The sequence below is a fragment of the Hemitrygon akajei genome, chromosome 30 (genome assembly GCF_048418815.1).
Source record: "Hemitrygon akajei chromosome 30, sHemAka1.3, whole genome shotgun sequence".
Taxonomy (NCBI): domain Eukaryota; kingdom Metazoa; phylum Chordata; class Chondrichthyes; order Myliobatiformes; family Dasyatidae; genus Hemitrygon; species Hemitrygon akajei.
Window position 1 is genome coordinate 27,679,540 of NC_133153.1, and position 21,580 is coordinate 27,701,119.

Genomic DNA, 21,580 nt, shown 5'->3' on the forward strand with positions numbered 1-21,580 from the left:
AACGAATAGCACACGTGACTTGTGGCGAGGGCTGCATACATCGCAGACTTCAAAGCCAAACGTTGTGGCGCTGTCAATATCGCGGCCTCTCTCCCAGATGAGCTCAATCATTTTTACGCCCGGTTCGATGTGGCTGACTCTGAGCCTCCGAGGAAAGCCGCTGTTACAACCTGCAACCTGGTCTTCTCTGAGGCTGAGGTACGCAGATGTTTTCAACGAGTGGACGGTCACAAGGCTGTGGGACTGGATGGCATCCCAGGGCGAGTACTCAGGATGTGCACAGCACAACTGGCGGGTGTGTTTACTGACATTTTTAATCTCTCCCTCTCCCAGTGTAGAGTGCCCTCCTGCTTCAAATTATCCACCATTGTCCCTGTACCAAAAAAGACCAAGGTAACATGCCTGAATGACTGACGTCCTATCGCACTCACCTCATTAATAAGCAAATGCTTTGAGAGGCTGGTCAGGGACTACATCTGCAGCTTGCTACCACCCACACCAGGTCCCCTACAATTCGTCTACTAACACAACCGATCGACAGATGACGCAATAGCCTCTGATTCACACACTGCCCTTACACATCTGGAGAAGGAGGATGCTTATGTGAGAATGCTGTTCTTGGACTTCAGTTTGGCATTCAACACCATAGTTCCATCCAGGCTCAACAGGAAGCTCAGAGACCTCGGCCTTGACCCTGCCTTGTGCAGCTGGATCCTGAATTTCCTGTCAGATCGCTGGCAGGTGGTAAGAGTGGGCTCCCTCAGCTCCACCCCTCTGACTCTCAACCCAGGTGCCCCTCAGGGCTGTGTACTAAGTCCCCTCCTTTACTCCCTGTATACCCATGACTGTGTCGCCACCCACAGCTCTAATCTGCTAATTAAATTTGCCGACGATACTACATTGATTGACCTCATCTCAAACAATAATGAGGTGGCCTACAGGGAAGAAGTCATCTCTCTGGCACAGTGGTGTCAAGAAAACAACCTCTCCCTCACTGTGGCAAGAGCAAAGGAGCAGGTTGTGGATTACAGGAGGAATGGAGATGGGCTAACCCCTATTGACATCATTGCATCTGGGGTTGAAAGGGTGAACAGCTTTAAGTTCCTTGGCATCCACATCACCGAGGACCTCACGTGGTCTGTGCACACCAGCTGTGTGGTGAAAAAGGCACAACAGCGCCTCTTTCACCTCAGACAGTTGAGGAAGTTTGGTATGGGCCCCCAAATCCTAAGAACTTTCTACAGGGGCACAATTGAGAGCATCCTGACTGGCTGCATCACTGCCTGGTATGGGAACTGTACCTCCCTCAATCAGAGGATTCTGCAGAGAGTGGTGTGGACAGCCCGGCACATCTGCAGTTGCGAACTTCCCATGATTCAGGACATTTACAAAGACAGGTGTGTAAAAAGGGCCCGAAGGAACACTGGGGATTTGAGTCACCCCAACCACAATCTATTCCAGCTGCTACCATACGGGAAGCGGTACTGCAGCATAAAAGCCAGGACCAACAGGCTCCGGGACAGCTTCTTCCACCAGGCCATCAGGCTGATTAACTCACGCTGATCTGAGTGTTTTTCTGTTACATTGACTGTTCTATTTATTATAAATTACTATGATTGCACATTTAGATGGAGACATAACGTAAAGACTTTTACTCCCCGTGTATGGGAAGGATGTAAGAAATAAAGTCAATTCAATTGAATTCAATGTTGTGCAAACCCTTTAACCTACTCCGATGAATCTAGCCCTTCCCTCCCACATAAGCCTCCATTTTACTTTAATCTATGTGCCTATCTAAGAGTTTCTTAAATGTCCCTAATGTATCCTCCACTACCACCAGCCCTGGCAGTGTGCTCCACTCACATAGCGCTCTCTTTTTAACTAAACCTACCTGTGACATCCATCCTGTACTTCCTTCCAATCACCTTAAAATTATATCCTCTCTTTTTAGCCATTTCTGACCTGTGTAAAAGGCGCTGGCCGTCAACTCTATTGATGCCTCTTATACACCTTCATCCAGTGACCTCTCATCCTCCTTCACTCCAAAGAGTAAAGCCCTAGCTCGCTCAACGATTCCTCATAAGACTATTTCTCTAATCCAGGCAGCATCATGGTAGATCTCCTCTGCATTCTGGCTAACGCTTCCACATCCTTCCTATAATGAGATGACCAGACTTGAACACAATAAGTACTCCATATGCAGTCTAGCTAGAGTTTTATAAAGCTACAACTTTATTTATTTATTAGTTTATTTGTTTGTTTACTTATTTATTTATTGATTGATTGGTTGATATGCTGCACGGAGCCATGCTGCCCAGCAATCCCCTGATGTAATCCTTGCCTAATCACAGGACAATTTACAATGACCTATTAACCAACCAACCGTTACGTCTTTGGACTGTGGGAGGAAACCTGAGCACCCGGAGGAAACCCATGTGGTCATGGGGGAGAACGTGCAAACTCCTTATCGGCAGCAGTGGGAATAGCCAGCACGCTATACGCCTTCTTAAACACCCTGACAACTTGCGTGGCGACATTGAGGGATCGATGGATGTGGGTCCCAAGAGCCCTCTGTTCCTCCACACTGCTAAGAATCCTGCCATTAATCTTGTACTTCCTCCTCAAGTTCAATCGCCCAAAGTTTATCATGATGGGCCAAAAGGCCTGTTTCATTGCTGCATGACTTTATGACTTTAAGTACCTTTGAAATGAAGAATCACAGCAAAATTTATTCATAGTAGTCTCCCACAAACCATAATATGCTTTTGCTTGAGAGATGAAGACTGGCAAGAACGGGATGGTTCACTCTTCGGAACAGAGCAATGGAATTTTAATCACTGCAGAAGAGATGAGGCCTCAGTTTCAAGCTTCAAAGAAAGATGGTTCTTTGATACTGTGACGGTTGCTCAGTCTCTTCGGCTCACAACTACCTGACTCAGAGGGGAGTACTCTGTCACTGTGGGGAAACTGATGGCGATTCAGTGCCAAGTGCAGTTGCTGGATGAGAAGGCTGCAGATTCTGTCCTGAGGAAAGGTCTCGGCCTGAAACGTCGACTGTATATTCACTTCCATAGATACTGACTGACCTGCTGAGTTCTTCCAGCATTTTGTGCGTATTGCTTTGGATTTCCAGCATCTGCAGATTTTCTCGTGTTTAAAATTCTGATTTCCCCCCACCCACTCATCTCCAGCCAACTGAGCTAACTCAAAAGCTGAAAGACAAGAGACTGTAGATGCTGGGACTGGGAGCGATAAGCAATCTGCTGGAGGAACAGTATCTGTGGGGGTGGGAGGTGGGGAGAGGAATTCGCAATGTTTCGGATCAAAATCCTGAGTGAGGATTGACTCAGAACTCGAGAAGTATTTCTATGAATGAATCTACAAATTTAAATAAACTCAAATGTAATTTAAGCATTTAAGTGTACTCCATAAGATCAGGAACAACGTTGAGGAAGATGTCTTTAGTGAGAGGCAGAGAGCTTCTAGACATTCTGCATTATTAAATTATATATATGGTGTCTGTATATTACTTGTGTGTGTGTGTGTGTGTATATGTAGCCCAATAGGCTTGCCCGCACGTTTGACTAGGGGAATCAAACAGGGCGTTCAAGTTTGGGTGAATGCTGTGTAATGTACCCCAGTACAAACTCACAACGCAAATATCAGACAGTACACAATAAGCGATTAAATGATTACACTTTATAACTCTTATTTTGTTCTTTGGTTAGTCGAGAATCAAAATATAAAAGACAAAGGTGCCACTCTTATTAAAGTTAACAGTTTGTGCACAAAACTCGTTGGAGCTCACGCCTCCGGCGTTCCTCCTTGAATGACCTCCGCCGAAACGCCGCCAACCTCCGGACCCTCGAATTCCCGTATGCTCCGTCCGATGATCACCCAGTGCTCCCCGCACTCGTTCTTCCTCTTCGCTCGCCTGCACCGAAAGCCCCCAAAAAGCTCGGTTCCCAGACCTACAAGATAGAATCACATTGGTTAGTTCCCCATTATCTGTAGTTGTAACCCAAACATCGCAGCTGCAGAGAAACCATCACATCAGCAGTTAGCAGTACAGAGAAGCTATTTCATTAGTCTTAGCAGTTAACATTACTGAAAACTATATATATATGTACAGTACTGTGCAAAAGTTAGGTGTATAAATATATATAGCTGCTATAGTGCTACAGGACTGGAGTAATTTAATGTTTTACACCACAAAAGAAAAACAACTTTCATGACATATGTGAGTGATGATAAACCTGATTCTGATATGGGTCTCTATTGTGGACTGAGAGTGGGAAGGGGGCAGGGAGAGGGGAATCATGGTTGGGAAAAGGGGAAGGGAGTGAGAAATTCCAAAAACACATTCTGTTATTATCAATTATCCAGTCATTTGAAATCAAATAACTGTGCCTGGTGTCTCAGGGCTGGGTGTGTCTGCACGTGTGCCACCCCACCCCGTCCCCATCCCTGGCTCTCCTTCCCTGCCACCTGTCCCACACCCTTCCCACGGTGCGCCACCCTCGCCATTCCTAACATCCTTTGCTCCCACCAGATTTACAAACTTGCTCTCTGGTCCACGTTCACAAATATAGGATGGCGCAAAACTCTTAGACATGCTAGCTATATGCTTAAGACTTTTGAACAGAACTATGTATGTTATTTTTTTTTTTGCCTCCGACTTTAAGTGTGACAGCTGGCAAAACCTTAGTTGCCTCCATATAATGAGCTGTAGGATTAACATCCAGGCTCTTCCCATCATTCAACCATGATAGTGCAAGATTAATCCACTCCTTTCTCTAACTCGCTGGTGGATTTGACAGTGATCGTTTATGGGACTGGTGGAGACAAACTGTTACCCCGCTGATTAAATCCGAGCTAATCCGCAAATGTTTGTACCCGCAGACGGCAGGCCGATTGGCGTGGAGGGAATCCAGGTGCTTGGCACAGGGAACCTGATGATCTCCGACCTGTCCGTGCAGCATTCCGGGGTGTACGTGTGTGCCGCCAACAAACCTGGGACGCGGGTGAGGCGCACAGCACAGGGGAGGCTGGTGGTTCAAGGTAAGTCTGTGGTTCTTCATGGGGACCGTTACAGTTAATAGCCACTTGCTGAGAGTTAGACGCAAACACGAGGAAATCTGCAGATGCGGAAAATCCAAGCAACACACACAAAATGCTGGTGGAACGCAGCAGGCCAGTCAGCATCTATCGGAAGATGTACAGTCGACGTTTCAGACCGAGACCCTTCGTCAGGACTAACTGAAAGAAGAGATAGTAAGAGATTTGAAAGTGAGGGGGGAAGGGGGAGATCCAAAATGATAGGAGAAGACAGGAGGGGGAAGGGATGAAGCTAACATAATCACTCCTTGCCTGCTCTCCATCTCCCTCTGGTGCTCCCCTCTGCCTTTCTTTCTCCCTAGGCCTCTTGCCCCACGATCCTCTTCTTTCTCCAACTGTGTATCCTTTTTGCCAATCAACTTTCGAGCTCTTAGCTTCATCCCTTCCCCTCCTGTCTTCTCCTATCATTTCGGGTCTCCGCCTCCCCCTCCCACTTGCAAATTTCTTACTATCTCTTCTTTCAGTTAGTCCTGATGAAGGGTCTCGGCCCAAAACATCAACTGTACTTCTCCCTATAGATGCTGCCTGGCCTGCTGCGTTCCACCAGCATTTTGTGTGTGTGGCTGAGAATTAGATATTATTTGGTCACCTGTGTAAGTGTGAACACCCAACAGAATCCCCTACATTATAGAACATAGAGCAGAATAGCAGAGGAACAAGCCCTTGGGCCGAAGATGTGGTGCGGAACTAATTAAATGTAATTAAATGCTCAACCAAACTCTATTTGAACAATGTTCATATCCTTCCATTATCTGCACATTCAGATGCCCTTTTAAGAGTCTCATCAACATCTCAATGCTGTGAATTACTGTGAAACTTAATGCTCTGGGTGCTCCAGTTTCCTCCCACCTTCCAAAATTTTGGCGCCAGACGTGTTGCAACCTTTGCAGGCTGCCCACAGCACAACCGCAGACTGTGCTTGCCATTGAAGCAGACAACACATTTCGCTGTATGTTTCGAAGTACGTGTGACAAATAAAGGAAATACTTAACTGGCTGCTAGTTTGCTTTCAGAAGCACGCCTTAACATGGATCCCGTGCATTTCCTGAGGGTGCCGGGTACCACAGAATGCAGCTTGTTGCTCAACAGTCTGAGAAGAAGGCCACCTCCCAAGCAGTGAATGCCTCTCTCCTCTGCTCTGCTGGGAGGTGGTGACTGCTGGTGCTTGCCCCAGCAGGCCTCCTCATCCTTCTGCTCCTCTTGCTTCCTCTGCCACTCACCCTACGCACTAGGGGCAATTCACAAAAAGCCAGCCAACCTGTTAACCCACCCTGGGATGTATCAGGAAACTGGAACTCCCAGGGTAAAACCTCATGTTCTATCCACAGAGCACCCGAGGGCAGGATTAAGCCAAGCCTCTGGTCCCCTAGCCCTCAATGTTTGTGTCTCTTTGCTGCTGTTCCTCAGGCGCCAGCTGTTGCTTTTAGCTCACCTAGCAAGTGAGGCTGAGCAACGTGCAGCATGTTACTATGAGGAACCTGCCCTTTGCTAGGCATATCCTGCAGAATGCCTGCAGTCCAATTCAGGCATTGGAGCCTCAGTTTTAGAAAATCCGTCATATTTTCCACCATGACTCTGAAACTTGTTCAGCCTTGGCCCATGGTTAGGCTGCTGTGGTAGGAAACTATATTGATGTCAGTAGCCAGTGAACCAGAGAGCTTGTCTCGGGGATTTATCCTTCTAGGCTATGTTGTCCTTAGGAAATGTCTGGTGGTGTGTCCACTCTCTGGATGAAGACTTGAGTTTCCTGGAAGCATGTTGTCACCGTCAGTAAATTCTTCTGGTCATCAGCCTGAACATGGAGTGGCAGACACTTTTTTTTTGAGGAAAAGGTTATCATGTAGAACAAGTTTGATGAAGGGGAAGGAACTCCCAGAGTTACAGACAGTGACATGGAAGTCCAAGAACCATGGATGTCAGATGGGAGCTTCTGTGTGCTGAGGTGGCCCCCACTCCTTCAAGGAGACATAGAGAGATACAGCACAAGGTGACATGGTTAGCACAACGCTTCCCAGTACAGGCAACCGGGGCTCAATTCCAGCTGCTGCCTGTAAGGAGTTTGTACGTTCTCCCCGTGACCACGTGGGTTTCCTCCCACGGTCTAAAGATGTAGCAATTGGTAGGTTAACTGGGCATTGTAAATTGTCCTGTGGTTAGGCTAGGGCTAAACCGGGAGATTGCTAGACTGCATGGCTCAGAGGGCCAGAAGGGCCTATTCCACACTGTATCTCAATCAATCAACAGAAACTTCCACTCCAACCCACTAAGTCCACCTTGACCATCAGCCGACTATTCTACATCGATCCCTTCATTTTATTGTTATTCCCATATTCTTATCAACTTCCCCCTCCTCCCCACACATTCTGCCACTCGCCCTACACACTAGGGACAACTCACAAAAGCCAGTCAGCCGTTGTACCCACCTTGGGATGTATCAGGAAACTGGAACTCCCGGAAGAAACATCCCCATTTGATCCACACAGCAGCTGAGGTCAGGATTGAACCCAGGATGTTGGTGTTGTGAGGCAGCGACTCTGCAGGCTGCGTCTCATCCTCACAGTTAGATGGGGACTGAGTTCAAGAGCTGTGAGGTAATGATGCAGCTCTATAAAACTTTGGTTAGACCACACTTGGACTATTGTGTTCAGTTCTAATCACCTCATTATATGAAGGATGTGGAAGCTTTAGAAAGGGTGCAGAGGAGATGTACCTTAGAGACTTACAAATCTAAACTCAATAGTTATTTCAACACACTCTCTGAATAGAAATTTGGCAAGCTTTGCTGGACAAGTGGCCTGACAAAAACTTTCTAATATTGGAGCAACGGAGGATGAGAGGTGACCTGACAGAGGTGTACAAAATGATAAGAGGCATTGATCGTGTGGATAGTCAGAGGCTTTTCCCCAGGGCTGAAATGGCTAGCGTGAGAGTTTTAAGGTGCCTGGGAGTAGGTACAGTGGAGATGTCAGGGGTAAGTTTTTTTTTTACACAGTGAGTGGTGAGTGCGTGGAATGGGCTGTCAGCGACGGTGGTGGAGGCAGATACGATAGGGCCTTTTAAGAGATTCCTGGATAGGGATATGGAGCTTAGAAAAATAGAGGGCTATGGGTATCCCTAGGTAATTTCTAAGGTAAAGACATGTTCAGCACAGCTTTGTGGGCCGAAGGGCCTATATTATGCTGTAGGGTTTCTATGTTCTAATGCAATAGGATCTTGCAAGGATTAGAGAGCATGTTTTATGAGGAAAGGTTGAATGAACTGGAGCTATTCTCTTTGGAGCAGAGATCACTTGATAGAGATGTACAAGATGATAAGAGGCTTAGATAAAGTGGACAGCCAGGGACTTTTCCCCAGGACAGAAATGGCTAATACAAAGGGGAATAATTCTATGGTGATTGGAGCGAGGTATAGGGAGGTTGTCAAAGGTAGGTTTTTTGTACACAGAGTGGTGGGGCTTGGAACAGCCTGCCAGCGGCAGTGGTAAATGCGTTTAAGAGACTCTTAGGCACATGGCTGAATGAGGGATGGAGGGAATGGGGGAAGGGAAGGGCTAGATTGATCTTAGAATAGGTTAAAAGGTCAGTAAATGTCGTGAGCTGTACTGTTCTATGTTCTAAGGATTTAAAGAGTTGCTTAATTTGCCAAATGCAGTTGGACACATACAGTGAAATGCGTCATTTGCGTCAAGTCAAATCAGCAAAGATTGTGTTGAGCAGCGCACAAGTGTGGCTACACCTCCAGCGCCGATGAAGCATGCCCACGGCTCGCTAACCCTCACCGTACATCTTTGGACGCTGAAGCACCCGGAGGAAACCCACGCAGTCACGTGGAGAACGTAGAAACTCCTTACAGACGGCAGTGGGAATTGTATCCCGAGCTTACAGCTGGCACTGTAAAGCGTGGCGCTAACCATTACGCTACTGTGCCACCCCAATAATGTGACAATAATAAATCAATACCGAACCTCACTTAGCATCTATCAACTCCAGTTTTGAAACTTTCACCATCAGAGGTAAAAGTTTACTTCATCCCTCGTTGGAGAAGCACTCCCACTTGGCCTGGCCGCGTACAGTTCTGGTTCCTCTTTTGCATTGACTGGTAAAGTTGAGTTGGGTGCCAATCCAGAAAGAAGTCACCATGATGACGGAATCCAATATCTAATTGAAGGCCTGTGGGTGAGTACTCGGAGAAGGACACAGAGAGAAAATAAATCAATTGGAGGCCACAGATTTAGCTTCTCACTGTACCAGGCAAGAAGCACGCTCGAGCAGCATCTTGCATGACCTGAAAGCTCAGATTTACTAATGGATTTCAGTGAACTGAAACCTTACACCAGTGTGTAGGTGACTGGTAGGTATTTGTGCTCAGGCAGTCCTCAGGCTCTGAGTTACAGTTCGAACTTACCCGGCATCTAACGGCAGTACCAAAGACATAAAGGCGCTGAGTTTGCCTGATAACATCAGCAGGCCGGGAAGCAAAAAGTTAAAAAGCCTGAGGATTAATCTTAAAGTGATTGCAGTCAGTGATGTCAGCCGCAGTGCCTGCCCCAGGGAGCCTACTTTCTCTGCACTCTAATCACTTGGCATCGACTGATTGCACACTGACCCCAAAATTTACAGCTCTGCTTTCACAGACTAATAGACCCTTGCCCCAACACGCATCACTATGAATTTACCATTACTAATGAAAAGTAAATTCCTGAAACGGTGTCATGCTGGCCTTCACCAGGAAGTCTCCATCACTGGTGAATGCGCAGGCACAAAGAATTTTTGGTCTCTGAATGCTCAATATTTCAAATTCCTTTTGAATTTATCTAATTAATAGATATGTGTATTTAATCACATGAATAATTAAGAGCTATGAATAATTAAGTCTGGTACATGGAACATGGCAGGGACATCAATAATGTAGTCACATTAACTCTCCATATGCTGGCTTTTGCTTTATAATCTATTACATGTATGTGTGTTTAACAAAATGTCATTGCGGAAAGGGAATGAAATACTACCCTACTTATCTCGGAAAGAATGTTTGTGCTGCTGGAGTCAAGTGGAACGTCTCACTAAGTACACAAAGCCTATTAGGAAACCCAAGCCTTAGGGTCATTTTCAGGCCAGCTAGCGGGGCATACCACAGCTTTCCAATGGCGTGCGATCGAACAGGAGCTTGCCACTGGTGTGACACCGCACCTATACCACGGCTCTCCCCCCCCCCCCCCCCCACACCGCCGCCTTTTAGTTTCGATTCGTGTGCACTTCACTGGTTGTCCCTGCTTTGACCCGGCAGGAGAAGGAGAGAAGAGAGTAGGATAAGCAGCAGGCATATAGGAAGGTCTAAAGCACAAGAGCTGCTGCAGATGCTGATAATCTTGAGTCTCACACACACAGAATGCTGGAGGAGCTCAGCAGGTCAGCATCCGTGGAGGGGAATAAACGGTCGACATGTTGGGCCGGGGCCCTGCACTAAGACTGGCAGTGTTACAGAAGCCAGCATGTTGTTATTTTAAAATTTATTTTGAGGTACAGCACAGATAACAGGCCCTTCCACCCAAAGGGCCTGTGCCACCTAAATACACCCAAGTGACCAATTACTCAACTAACTCATACACCCTTGGGATTGTGGGAGGGAACTGGAGCACCCGGAGGAAACCCGTACAGTCACAGTACCTACAATCTCCTTACAGTGGCAGGGATTGAATTCAGGTAAGTGGTACTGTACAACGTTATACAGATAGCAGCAGGAATTACAACTGGGTCATTGGTACTATAAAGTGTTATTACAGGCAGTGCTGGGAATTGAACCCAGTCTGTTAGCACTGTAAAGCGTTATATAGACAGTGGCGTAAATTGAACCCGGGTCATTGGCACTGTAAAGCATTATGCTGACCTGCTACGTTACCATGCCACCCTAAATTTCTTATGAAAGAAGACACCATAACAGTCAACGCTCTGTTTAGAGTGGATCCTGCTTCCCAAAACTCAGCCCACGTATGCCAGGCTCAGGACGGGTGTGGAGAAGTGTCAGGCAGGTCCTCGGTCTCGGCTGGGTTTGGATCGGAGAGATTCGGGTCAAGGTTTTAGTTTTGAACCGGAGCGGTCTGCTGCACAGCCACGGACATGCAGAAGGAAAGGGCGGAACGGCAGGGAGGATGGGGAGACGAGCTTGGGTCAGGGGGTGAGGGGCTGGACCACGTGGAGGTGAGCAAGTGGGAACTTCGGTTTTATTTGGAAGCATTGCATAACTATTCAGAGCTTCTCCAGGTCGGGCAGTCAAACAAGAACCAACACATTTGCCACTTCCTGTCAGTCTCCTCCCCCTCTCCTTCCCCTGTGTTGATGCACGTGACATATTGCAGCTTTTTTACAATCCCAGACTTCCCGTAAAGTGCTGTTCTGTTTCCTGGGGTATTGCTTGGAAACTGGTGCTCAGTCTAAGGCCAACAAGGTTTAGTGTCCAGGTCACACTGTAACTTGAATATTGAGTTTATTTCTAAATCGATGTCCTGTTGGTGGGTTGCTTTGTCCTGAAAGCACCAGCTGAGCTCTCAGGTCTGGGAGCTGATCCCTGCCGTCACAGTGTGGATAAATTTTGAAGCTGATCTTGTTCAAGAGATGAACTTCGAGGAGTTTATATGATATAAAGAATAGAAAGGTACAACCTGCTTTCCAGTACAATTCACAAATCCGAGCCGCACGAACAAAGATGAAATTTGACAAAAGGCAAATTTGGTACCAGGGAGCATTTCTTCTACAGGATGGACAACCTTGAATTGTGTAGTGGAGACCGACACCATGGAGGCATTCAGTGTGTGAGAAATCCAGCACAGAAAGAAGCTATTTGGCCCATTGAGTCTGATTTAGCTCTTGGTAGAGCAAACTAACCAGACCCATTATCTCCTCCTTTTCTCAAAGCGTAGATGTGCTTTACCTTTAAATTTTAATCCAGTTCTCTTTTGAAAGCCACAGTTGAATCTGCATCCATTCTTCTGGAGTTGTACAATGTTCAATTAAGCACATGGATGATGGAAAAATGGAGAGCTAAGTAGCAGGAAAAGGGCAGATTTATTGCAGTGTAGGTTAAATAGTCAGCATGTGGGCCGAAGGGCAGAAATGTTCTATGTTCTACAAACCCCATTTCCAGAAAAGTTGGGATATTTTCCAAAATACAATAAAAACAAAAATCTGCGATATGTTAATTCACATGAACCTTTATTTAACTGACAAAAGTACAAAGAAAAGATTTTCAATAGTTTTACTGACCAACTTAATTGTATTTTGTAAAGATACACAAATTTAGAATTTGATGGCTGCAACACACTCAACAAAAGTTGGGACAGAGTTAAAATAAGATTGAAAAGTGCACAGGATATTCAAGTAACACCGGTTTGGAAGACTCCACATTAAGCAGGCTAATTGGTAGCAGGTAAGGTATCATGACTGGGTGTAAAAGTAGCGTCCATCAAAGGCTCAGTCTTTGCAAGCAAGGATGGGTCGTGGCTCACCCCTTTGTGCCAAAATTCGTGAGAGAATTGTTAGTCAGTTCAAAAGGAACATTTTCCAATGCAAGATTGCAGAGAATGTAGGTCTTTCAACATCTACAGTACATAATTTTGTGAAAAGATTCAGAGAATTCAGAGAAATCTCAGTGCGTAAAGGGCAAGGTCGGAAACCACTGTTGAATGCGCATGATCTTCGAGCCCTCAGGCGGCACTGCCTAAGAAACCGTCATGCTACTGTGACAATTATAGCCACCTGGGCTCGGGAGTACTTTGGAAAACCATTGTCACTTAACGCAGTCCGTCGCTGCATCCAGAAATGCAACTTGAAACTGTATTACACAAGGAGGAAGCCATGCATCAACTCTATGCAGAAACGCCGGTGTGAGTTCTCTGGGCCCCAGCTCATCTCAGATGGACTGAAAGACTGTGGAATCGTGTGCTGTGGTCAGATGAGTCCACATTTCAGCTAGTTTTCGGAAAAAACGGGCGTCGAGTTCTCCTTGCCAAAGATGAAAATGACCATCCTGATTGTTATCAGCGAAAGGTGCAAAAGCCAGCATCTGTGATGGCATGGGGGTGCATCAATGCCCACGGCATGGGTGAGTTGCATGTATGTGAAGGTACCATTGACTCTGAGGTGTATATTAGGATTTTAGAGAGACATATGTTGCCATCAAGGCGACGTCTCTTCCCGGGACGTCCATGCTTATTTCAGCAGGACAATGCCAGACCACATTCTGCACGGGCTACAACAGCATGGCTTTGTAGACACAGAGTGCGTGTGCTTGACTGGCCTGCTGCCAGTCCAGATCTATCTCCTATTGAAAATGTATGGCGCATCATGAAGAGGAGAATCAGACAACGGAGACCACGGACTGTTGAGCAGCTGAAGTCTTATATCAAGCAAGAATGGACAAAATTTCCAATTGCAAATCTACTACAATTAGTATCCTCAGTTCCAAAACGATTAAAATGTGTTATTAAAAGGAAAGGTGATGTAACACAATGGTAAACATGCCTCTGTCCCAACTTTTGTTGAGTGTGTTGCAGCCATCAAATTCTAAATTTGTGTTTATTTACAAAATACAATTAAGTTGGTCAGTAAAACTATTGAAAATCATTGTACTTTTGTCAGTTAAATAAAGGTTCACGTGAATTAACATATCACAGATTTTTGTTTTTATTGCATTTTATAAAATATCCCAACTTTTCTGGAAATGGGGTTTGTACATTCTAATGTTGTCAAACACTCACTCCTGCATTCAGAGGATAAACTCGTCTTCCTTGTAAGCTGAGTTTCTTTCTCCCGTTTTATATTTCAGCACCTGCAGAGTTTGTACAGTATCCGCAGTCCATTTCGAGGCCCGTGGGGACCACAGCCATTTTCAATTGCCTGGCACAAGGGGAGCCAGTACCTCAACTCACCTGGCTGAAAAACGGGGAAATCTTGGCACCCAGTGGTCACATCAAACTGAAGAACAACAATAAGTAAGTGAACCCAGCTTCCACCAGCTCCGTGGTTGGGCAGATCTTTGGAGGAGAATTCAGGAGACACGAGGTTGCCCCAAGTGTAGGCTCTGGGCCTGATCGCTACCAGTTGGGGATCTGCCAGTCGTATTCCCACAGGAATCAAGCCCATTACAACAGAATGAAAATTTGTCCACTTTTCTCACTGAAGGGTGTGATATTGGGGAGGGAAAGATGAAGGAGAGCGGTTGGCATATAGTAAAGCCAGGAGAAGAATGGCTGGTACTTTTGCATTAGTATTTTGTAACGTTAGTAATGGAACTACTGCCGTTGGCCATGAAGTTGATGCCAGTTTTGGGATTTCAAGCTCCCTCGATGGTCTAACATGGAAGTGGCAAACGTGGGCTCCTGTGAGGGATGAAAGGAGGAGGGGTGGCATTACGAGTCAGAGAAAATGTCACGGCATTGTTCCATCAAGACAGACTGGAGAGCTCATCTAGTGAGGCATTATGGGTGGAACTGAGAAATAAAAATGGTATGACCATATTAATGGGGCTATAATTACAAACCACCCAACAGTCCTCGGGATTTGGAGGAACACATTTGTAGAGATCACAGACTGTTGCAAGAAAGATAAGGTTTAGTAGGTGATTTTAACTTTCCACATGTTAATTGGGACTCCCATCCTGTTAAAGGACCAGATGGGATAGAATTTATCAGGTGTGTTCAGGAAAGTTTCCTTAATCAGTACCTAGAAGTCCCATTGAGAGAGTGTGCTATACTGGATCTGCTATTAGGAAATGAGACAGGGCAGGTGACAGAAGTTTACATAGTGGAATACTTTCCATCTAGTGCTCACAATCTCATTAGTTTCAAAGTAAATATGCAAAAAGATAGGTCTGGTCTGTGGGTTGAGGTTCTGAATTGGAGAAAAAACAATTTTGATGTTATCAGAAATGAAATGGCAAATGTGGATTGGGGTAGGCTGTTCTTTGGCAAAGGTGTACTTGGTAAGTGGGAGGCCTCCAAAAGCAAAATATTGAGAGTACAAAGCTTGTATGTGCCTGTAAGAATAAAAGCTAAAGATAACAAGTGTAGGAAACCTTGGTTTTCAATAGATATTGAGGCCCTGGTTAAGAGAAAAAAAGGAGGTTCATAGCAGGTATAGGCAGGTAGGAACAAATGAGGTGCTTACGGAGTATATGCAGTGCAAATGAACACTACAGAAAGAAATCAGGAGCACGACAAGAAGGCATGAAGTTGCTGTAGAGAATCCTAAGGGATTCTACAAATATGTTAAGAGCAAAAGAATTGCAAGGGACAAAAGTGATCCTCTAGAACAGTGGTCCCCAACCACCAGTCTGCGGCCCGGTGGTTGGGGACCACTGCTCCAGAAGATCAAAATGGTAATGCATGTGTGGATCCAAAAGAGATGGAGGAGATCTTAAATAATTTTCCTTTGCATTTGTGTTTACTCAGGAGATGGACACAGGGTCTATAGAAGTGAGCCAAGCTGCATCAACTTCATGGACCCTGTACAAATTTCAGAGGAGGAGGTGTCTGCTATCCTGAACCAAATCAGGGTGGACAAATCCCCAGGGCCTGACAGAGTGTTCCCTCGGACCCTGTGGGGGGCAAGTGTGGAAATTGTCAGGTCTGAGAGAGAGATTTATATCATCCTTAGCGGCAGGAGAGGTACCAGAGGATTGGAGGATATCCAATGTTGTTCCACTGTTTAAGAAAGGCTCTAAAAATAAACCAGGAAATTATAGGCCGGTGAGTCTGACATCGGTTATGGGAAAGTTATCGGAAGGTATTCTAAGGGACTGGATATACAAGTATTTAGATAAACATGGACTGATTAACGAGAGTCAGCATGGCTTCATGCGTGGTAGGTCGTGTCTAACCAATCTTATAGTTTTTCGAGGAAGTTACTAGGAAAGTGGATGAAGGCAAGGCGGTGGATGTTGCCTACCTGGATGTTAGCAAGGCATTTGACAAGGTCCCACATGGGAGGTTGGGCAAGAAGGTTTAGTCACTTGGCATTTAGCATGAGTTAGTAAATTGGATTAGATATTAGCTTTATGTGAGAAGACAGAGAGTGGTAATATATGGTTGCCTCTCTGTCAGAAGTCCTGTGACTAGTGCTGTGTTGCAGGGATCGGTACGGGGTCCGCTGTTGTTTGTCATCTGTATCGATGATCTGGATGATAGTGTGGTCAACTGGATCAGCAGATTTGTGGATGACATCAAGAATGGGGATGTAATGGACAGTGATGAAGGTTATCATGGCCTGCAAAGGGATCTGCATCAGCTGGAAAAATGGTAGATGGAATTTAATTCGGACAAGTGAGAGATGTTGCACTTTGGTAGGACTAACCAGGGTAGGTCTTTAATGGTGAACGGTAGGGCACTGAGGAGTGTGATCGAGCAAAGGGATCTGGGAATGCAGGTACATAATTTGTTGAAAGTGGTGTCGCAGGTCGATAGGGTCATAAGGAAAACTTTTGGCATACTGGCCATCATAAATCAATGTACTGAGTACAGAAGTCTTTGGTGAGGCCTAATTTGTAGTATTGTGTGCAGTTTGGGTCACCTACCTATAGGAAAGGTGTAAATAGCGTTGGAAGAGTACAACGAGAATTTATAAGGATGTTGCCAGGACTGGAGGACCTGTGTTAAAAGGAAGGATTTCAGTGGGTTAGGACTTTATTCCTTAGAACATAGAGGACTGAGAGGAGATTTGATAGAGGTATACAAAATTATGAAGGGTGAAGATAGGGTAAATGTAAGCAGGCTTTTTCCTCTGAGGTTAGATGGGACTACAACCAGAGTTCATGAGTTAAGGGTGAAAGGTGAAAAGTTTAAGGGAAACATGAGGGGAAACATCTTCATGAGATGTTTCATGAGCCGTGAGAGTGTGGAATGAGCACAAGAGGAGTATGTGAGTTCGATTTCACCGTTTAAGAGAAGTTTGGATAGGTACATGGATGGTAAGGGTATAGAGGGCTATGATCCAGGCGCAGGTCGATGGGAGTAGGCAGTTTAAAGGGTTTTGGCGTGGACTAATGGAACACCAAAATATTATGCTGCCAGTCTTGTCCGTTCTGCAACCAGTTCTTACTAATGGCTGCAATATCATAATTTCAGGTGTTAATCCATGCCCTGAGCTCATCTGCCTTTCCTATGATACTTCTTGCATTGAAATATACACAGCTCAGGACATTAGTTGTACCATGCTCAACCTTTTGACCCCTGACTTTGTCTGAGGTCTTACCAATGTCTGCCTCCACAACCTCTCCACTAACTGACCATCCCTCACCATCCCTCTGCAAATGTAGTTTAAACCCCACCGTGCAGCATTAGCAAACCTTCCCGCTAGGATATTAGTCCTCCTCCAGTTCAGGTGCAAACCATCCCATCTGTACAGGTCCCACCAACCCTGGAAGAGAGCTCAGTGATCCAAAAATCTTACGCCCTCCCTCCTACACCAACTCCTTAGCCATGTGTTAAACTGTATAATCTTCCTATTTCTGGCCTCAGTAGCACTTGGCACAGGTAGCAATCCTAAGATCCCAACCCTGGAGGTTCTGCCCTTTAACTTAGTACCTAACACCCTGAATTCCCTTTGCAGAACCTCGTCACTTGTCCTACCCATGTCATTAGTACCTACATGGACCACAAGCTTTGGCTGATCATCCTCCCACTTAAGAATGCTGAGGACTCGATCCAAGGTATCCCAGACCCTGGCACCAGGGAGGCAACTGTTATTGCATGAATGAAATCACTGGAGAGTTACTGATAGATACAAAGCAGCTTCTTTATTCGACAAAACAATGTACAGCGGGCATCAAATGGAGATGCTTTTGGTGGAAAGGTCTGTTGGCCCAACGTGGGGCTCGATATTTATTTGCTAAACACAAAGGCAATTCCATATTTACAAAGTATAGACAATGCTTTCTTTTGAAGCTACATACAAACTTCACACCTTCTGATTCGATCCATCCCACAGATGTTAGCAGGTCTGTGGACTGGGATTCACAGCTTCTAGGAATGCATTGTCCCAAACTGAATCCACAATACAGTATCAAGGAACAGAAGACTGGTAGCCAAAGCCACTTGCTAACTGTAAATGACCTAAGTCCAAAAATCACTTGTAACAGCAACGTACTATCTGGCTCATTCTCACCCACAGAACCTCCTTTCTGTTCCCCTAACTAATGAATCCCCTATCACCATAACTAGCCTCTTCTCACCCCTCCCCTCCTGAGTTATAGAGCCATACTCAGTGCTAGAGATCCGACTGCTGTCATGCCTCCCCGACAATATCCAAAGTGATATACCTGCTGTTGAGGGGGATAGCTACAGGGTACTCTGCACTGGCTTTCTAATCCCTTTCCCCTTCCTTACTATCACTCAGTTTCCTGTGTCCTGCACCTTGGGTGTAATTACCTTTCTGTATGTCCTAATTATCACCCCCTCAGCCTCCCAGTTGATCCAGAGATCATCCAGATCCAGCTCCAACTCCTTAATGTGGATTGTTAGAAGCTGCAGCTGGATGCACTTCTTGCAGTGTAGGTGTTAGGGACACAGGAGGTCTCCCTGCCTTCCCACATCCCACAAGAGGAGGAATCCACTATCCTGCCTGGCATCTATATACTGTCCTAGCTGCGCAGATATAAAGAAGAGAAAAACACTACCTACAAGTTTTTGTTTTTACCTTCTCTGACTGAAGCCTCGAAGAACTAAAACCTCAAAATCTCCATTCTAACTCTGTCCAATCCAACAATGGCCATTTCGCTTGAGCCTGCCTTACTTTAATGTTCATGCTAACCAATCCCAAAGGCGAATTGGCCTCTGCTCAAAGCTGCAAATATTGTCCGCAAATCACTGCCTTTAATACTCAATCAGTGAACCTGAGTGATTTCTGTCCCCTCAAGCTTCTGGTCTCCCCAAATGGTCGCTGCTCAAAGCTCCATCGGTTTCCTACATTCTTTATAAATTTATCAGTGATCTGTTTACAAACCTTTACATTGATTTCAAACTCAACAGGGCCCTGGTTCCACAGCCCTTATACAATTACTAGGCTGTGTTTCCCACACAACTTATAAAGTCATACAGGGCCTGTTTCAAACATGTCTTCTTAAAATCACTGTGACCCATTCCCACATCCCATTTACTCTCACTGGAACCCGTTCCCACATCCCATTTACTCTCACTGGGACCCCATTCCCACATCCCATTTACTCTCACTGGGACCCCATTCCCACATCCCATTGAAACATAGCGGAACCCATTCCCACATCCCATTTACTCTCACTGGGACCCATTCCCACATCCCATTTACTCTCACTGGGATCCATTCCCACATCCCATTTACTCTCACTGGGACCCCATTCCCACATCCCATTTACTCTCACTGGGACCCCATTCCCACATCCCATTGAAACATAGCGGAACCCATTCCCACATCCCATTTACTCTCACTGGAACCCATTCCCACATCCCATTTACTCTCACTGGAACCCGTTCCCACATCCCATTTACTCTCACTGGGCCCCATTCCCACATCCCATTTACTCTCACTGGAACCCATTCCCACATCCCATTTACTCTCACTGGGACCCATTCCCACATCCCATTTACTCTCACTGGAACCCATTCCCACATCCCATTTACTCTCACTGGAACCCATTCCCACATCCCATTTACTCTCACTGGGACCCCATTCCCACAACCCATTTACTCTCACTGGAACCCATTCCCACATCCCATTTACTCTCACTGGAACCCATTCCCACATCCCATTTACTCTCACTGGGCCCCATTCCCACATCCCATTTACTCTCACTGGGACCCATTCCCACATCCCATTTACTCTCACTGGAACCCATTCCCACATCCCATTTACTCTCACTGGGACCCCATTCCCACATCCCATTTACTCTCACTGGGCCCCATTCCCTCATCCCATTTACTCTCACTGGAACCCATTCCCACATCCCATTTACTCTCACTGGGCCCCATTCCCACATCCCATTTACTCTCACTGGGACCCATTCCCACATCCCATTTACTCTCACTGGAACCCATTCCCACATCCCATTTACTCTCACTGGAACCCATTCCCACATCCCATTTACTCTCACTGGAACCCATTCCCACATCCCATTTACTCTCACTGGGCCCCATTCCCACATCCCATTTACTCTCACTGGGCCCCATTCCCACATCCCATTTACTCTCACTGGGCCCCATTCCCACATCCCATTGTTCCCACTGTTCACACTCCCAATCTCCATTGAAGCTGACTGGCAGCCATTCCCGCACTTCATTTGAACATTTGAACATGAGCCTTTCTGCAGAGAGAACTGAGACTGGACCCAGGGGGCACAGTCTCAAGATTCGAAGAAACCGATTTGGGATGGAAATAAGGGCATTCAGTAGATCTACAAGGAGCACCGCCACACGAAAGCTGCATCCATCATCAAAGACCCCCACCATCTTGGCCATGGTCCCTTCCTGCTGCTACCATTGGCAGGAGATACAGGAACCTGAGGTCCCACGCCACTAGGTCCAGGAACAGATATTACCCAACTACCATCAATTCCAGAACCAGTGTGAGTCTGACTTTATTCATCACTGCTCTAAACTGATTGGGACAACCTACAGACTCATTTTCAAGGATTCTGTACAACTCATGGTCTTAGTATTATTTTTTACTTGCACAGTTTGTCTTCTTTTGCTCATTGGCTACTTACGTAGAATTTCTCCTAAAATTCTGTTGTATTTCGTTTTTCCTTTTAATGCCTACAACAAAATGAATCTCAGGATAGTATGTGTGATTGGTTGTCCATTGTGTCAAACAGTGACGTTTAGATTTGTGCATTTTGGTAACACTTACCTACTTTGGTAATAAACTTATTTTGAATTTTGTGGAGAAGCTGTTTTTCCCAGGCAGTAGAATCTGTACACTTTGCTGCCCAGGGGAAGCAGTAGGGGCTACTATCTCATTAAATATATTTAAGACACGGTTAGTTATATTTTTGCATAGCAGAAGAATTAAGAGTTCTGGGGGAAAGACAGGAAGGTGGAGTTCAGTCCGTGGCCAGATCAGCCATAATCTTCTTAAATGGCAGAGTAGGCTTGAGGGGCCAGATGACTGGTTACTTTTCCTGTTTCTTATGTTCTTAAATCAAACTGACCACACCTCCATTGTACAGAGAACCATTGGTGCGGAGAGTGGAACGGTATCTTACACCAATAGGGGACAATATAGTTAACTGAATAAGTTCTGTTCTCCACAGCCACAAGCCAGGTTCCCAATGGCTGCCTTGCTTGCCTGTTCCAGGGCTGAGGATATCTCCACGGGGCTGGAGAGAAACTGGAACGGGAGAGGAAAAGATCCAGTCGTTCCTTACCCATGACCCCTGAAAGCAGAGGAGCGTTCTGGGATGGTACTGGAAATGTTGGAGTCCGTGTATCGGAAGCATGGAA

General features: G+C 45.9%; 2 protein-coding genes across 3 annotated transcripts in view; one reads left to right on the forward strand and one right to left on the reverse strand.

Annotated features, from left to right (window-relative positions):
- The window catches only part of igdcc3 (immunoglobulin superfamily, DCC subclass, member 3), a 191,934-nt gene that overhangs the window by 144,363 nt on the left and 25,991 nt on the right, over positions 1 to 21,580 (forward strand). For both annotated transcript variants that reach the window (XM_073033203.1, XM_073033204.1), the window contains 2 exons: positions 4,903 to 5,061; positions 13,939 to 14,104. In XM_073033203.1, coding sequence (XP_072889304.1) covers positions 4,903 to 5,061; positions 13,939 to 14,104 — 325 coding nt within the window. The remainder of the gene's footprint in view (positions 1 to 4,902; positions 5,062 to 13,938; positions 14,105 to 21,580) is intronic.
- LOC140718907 (serine/threonine-protein kinase Nek8-like) overlaps positions 3,716 to 21,580 on the reverse strand; it is a 168,264-nt gene continuing 150,399 nt past the window's right edge. The window contains exon 23 of the mRNA XM_073033197.1: positions 3,716 to 3,971. Within this exon, the coding sequence (XP_072889298.1) occupies positions 3,894 to 3,971 (78 nt within the window). The 3' untranslated portion in view covers positions 3,716 to 3,893. The remainder of the gene's footprint in view (positions 3,972 to 21,580) is intronic.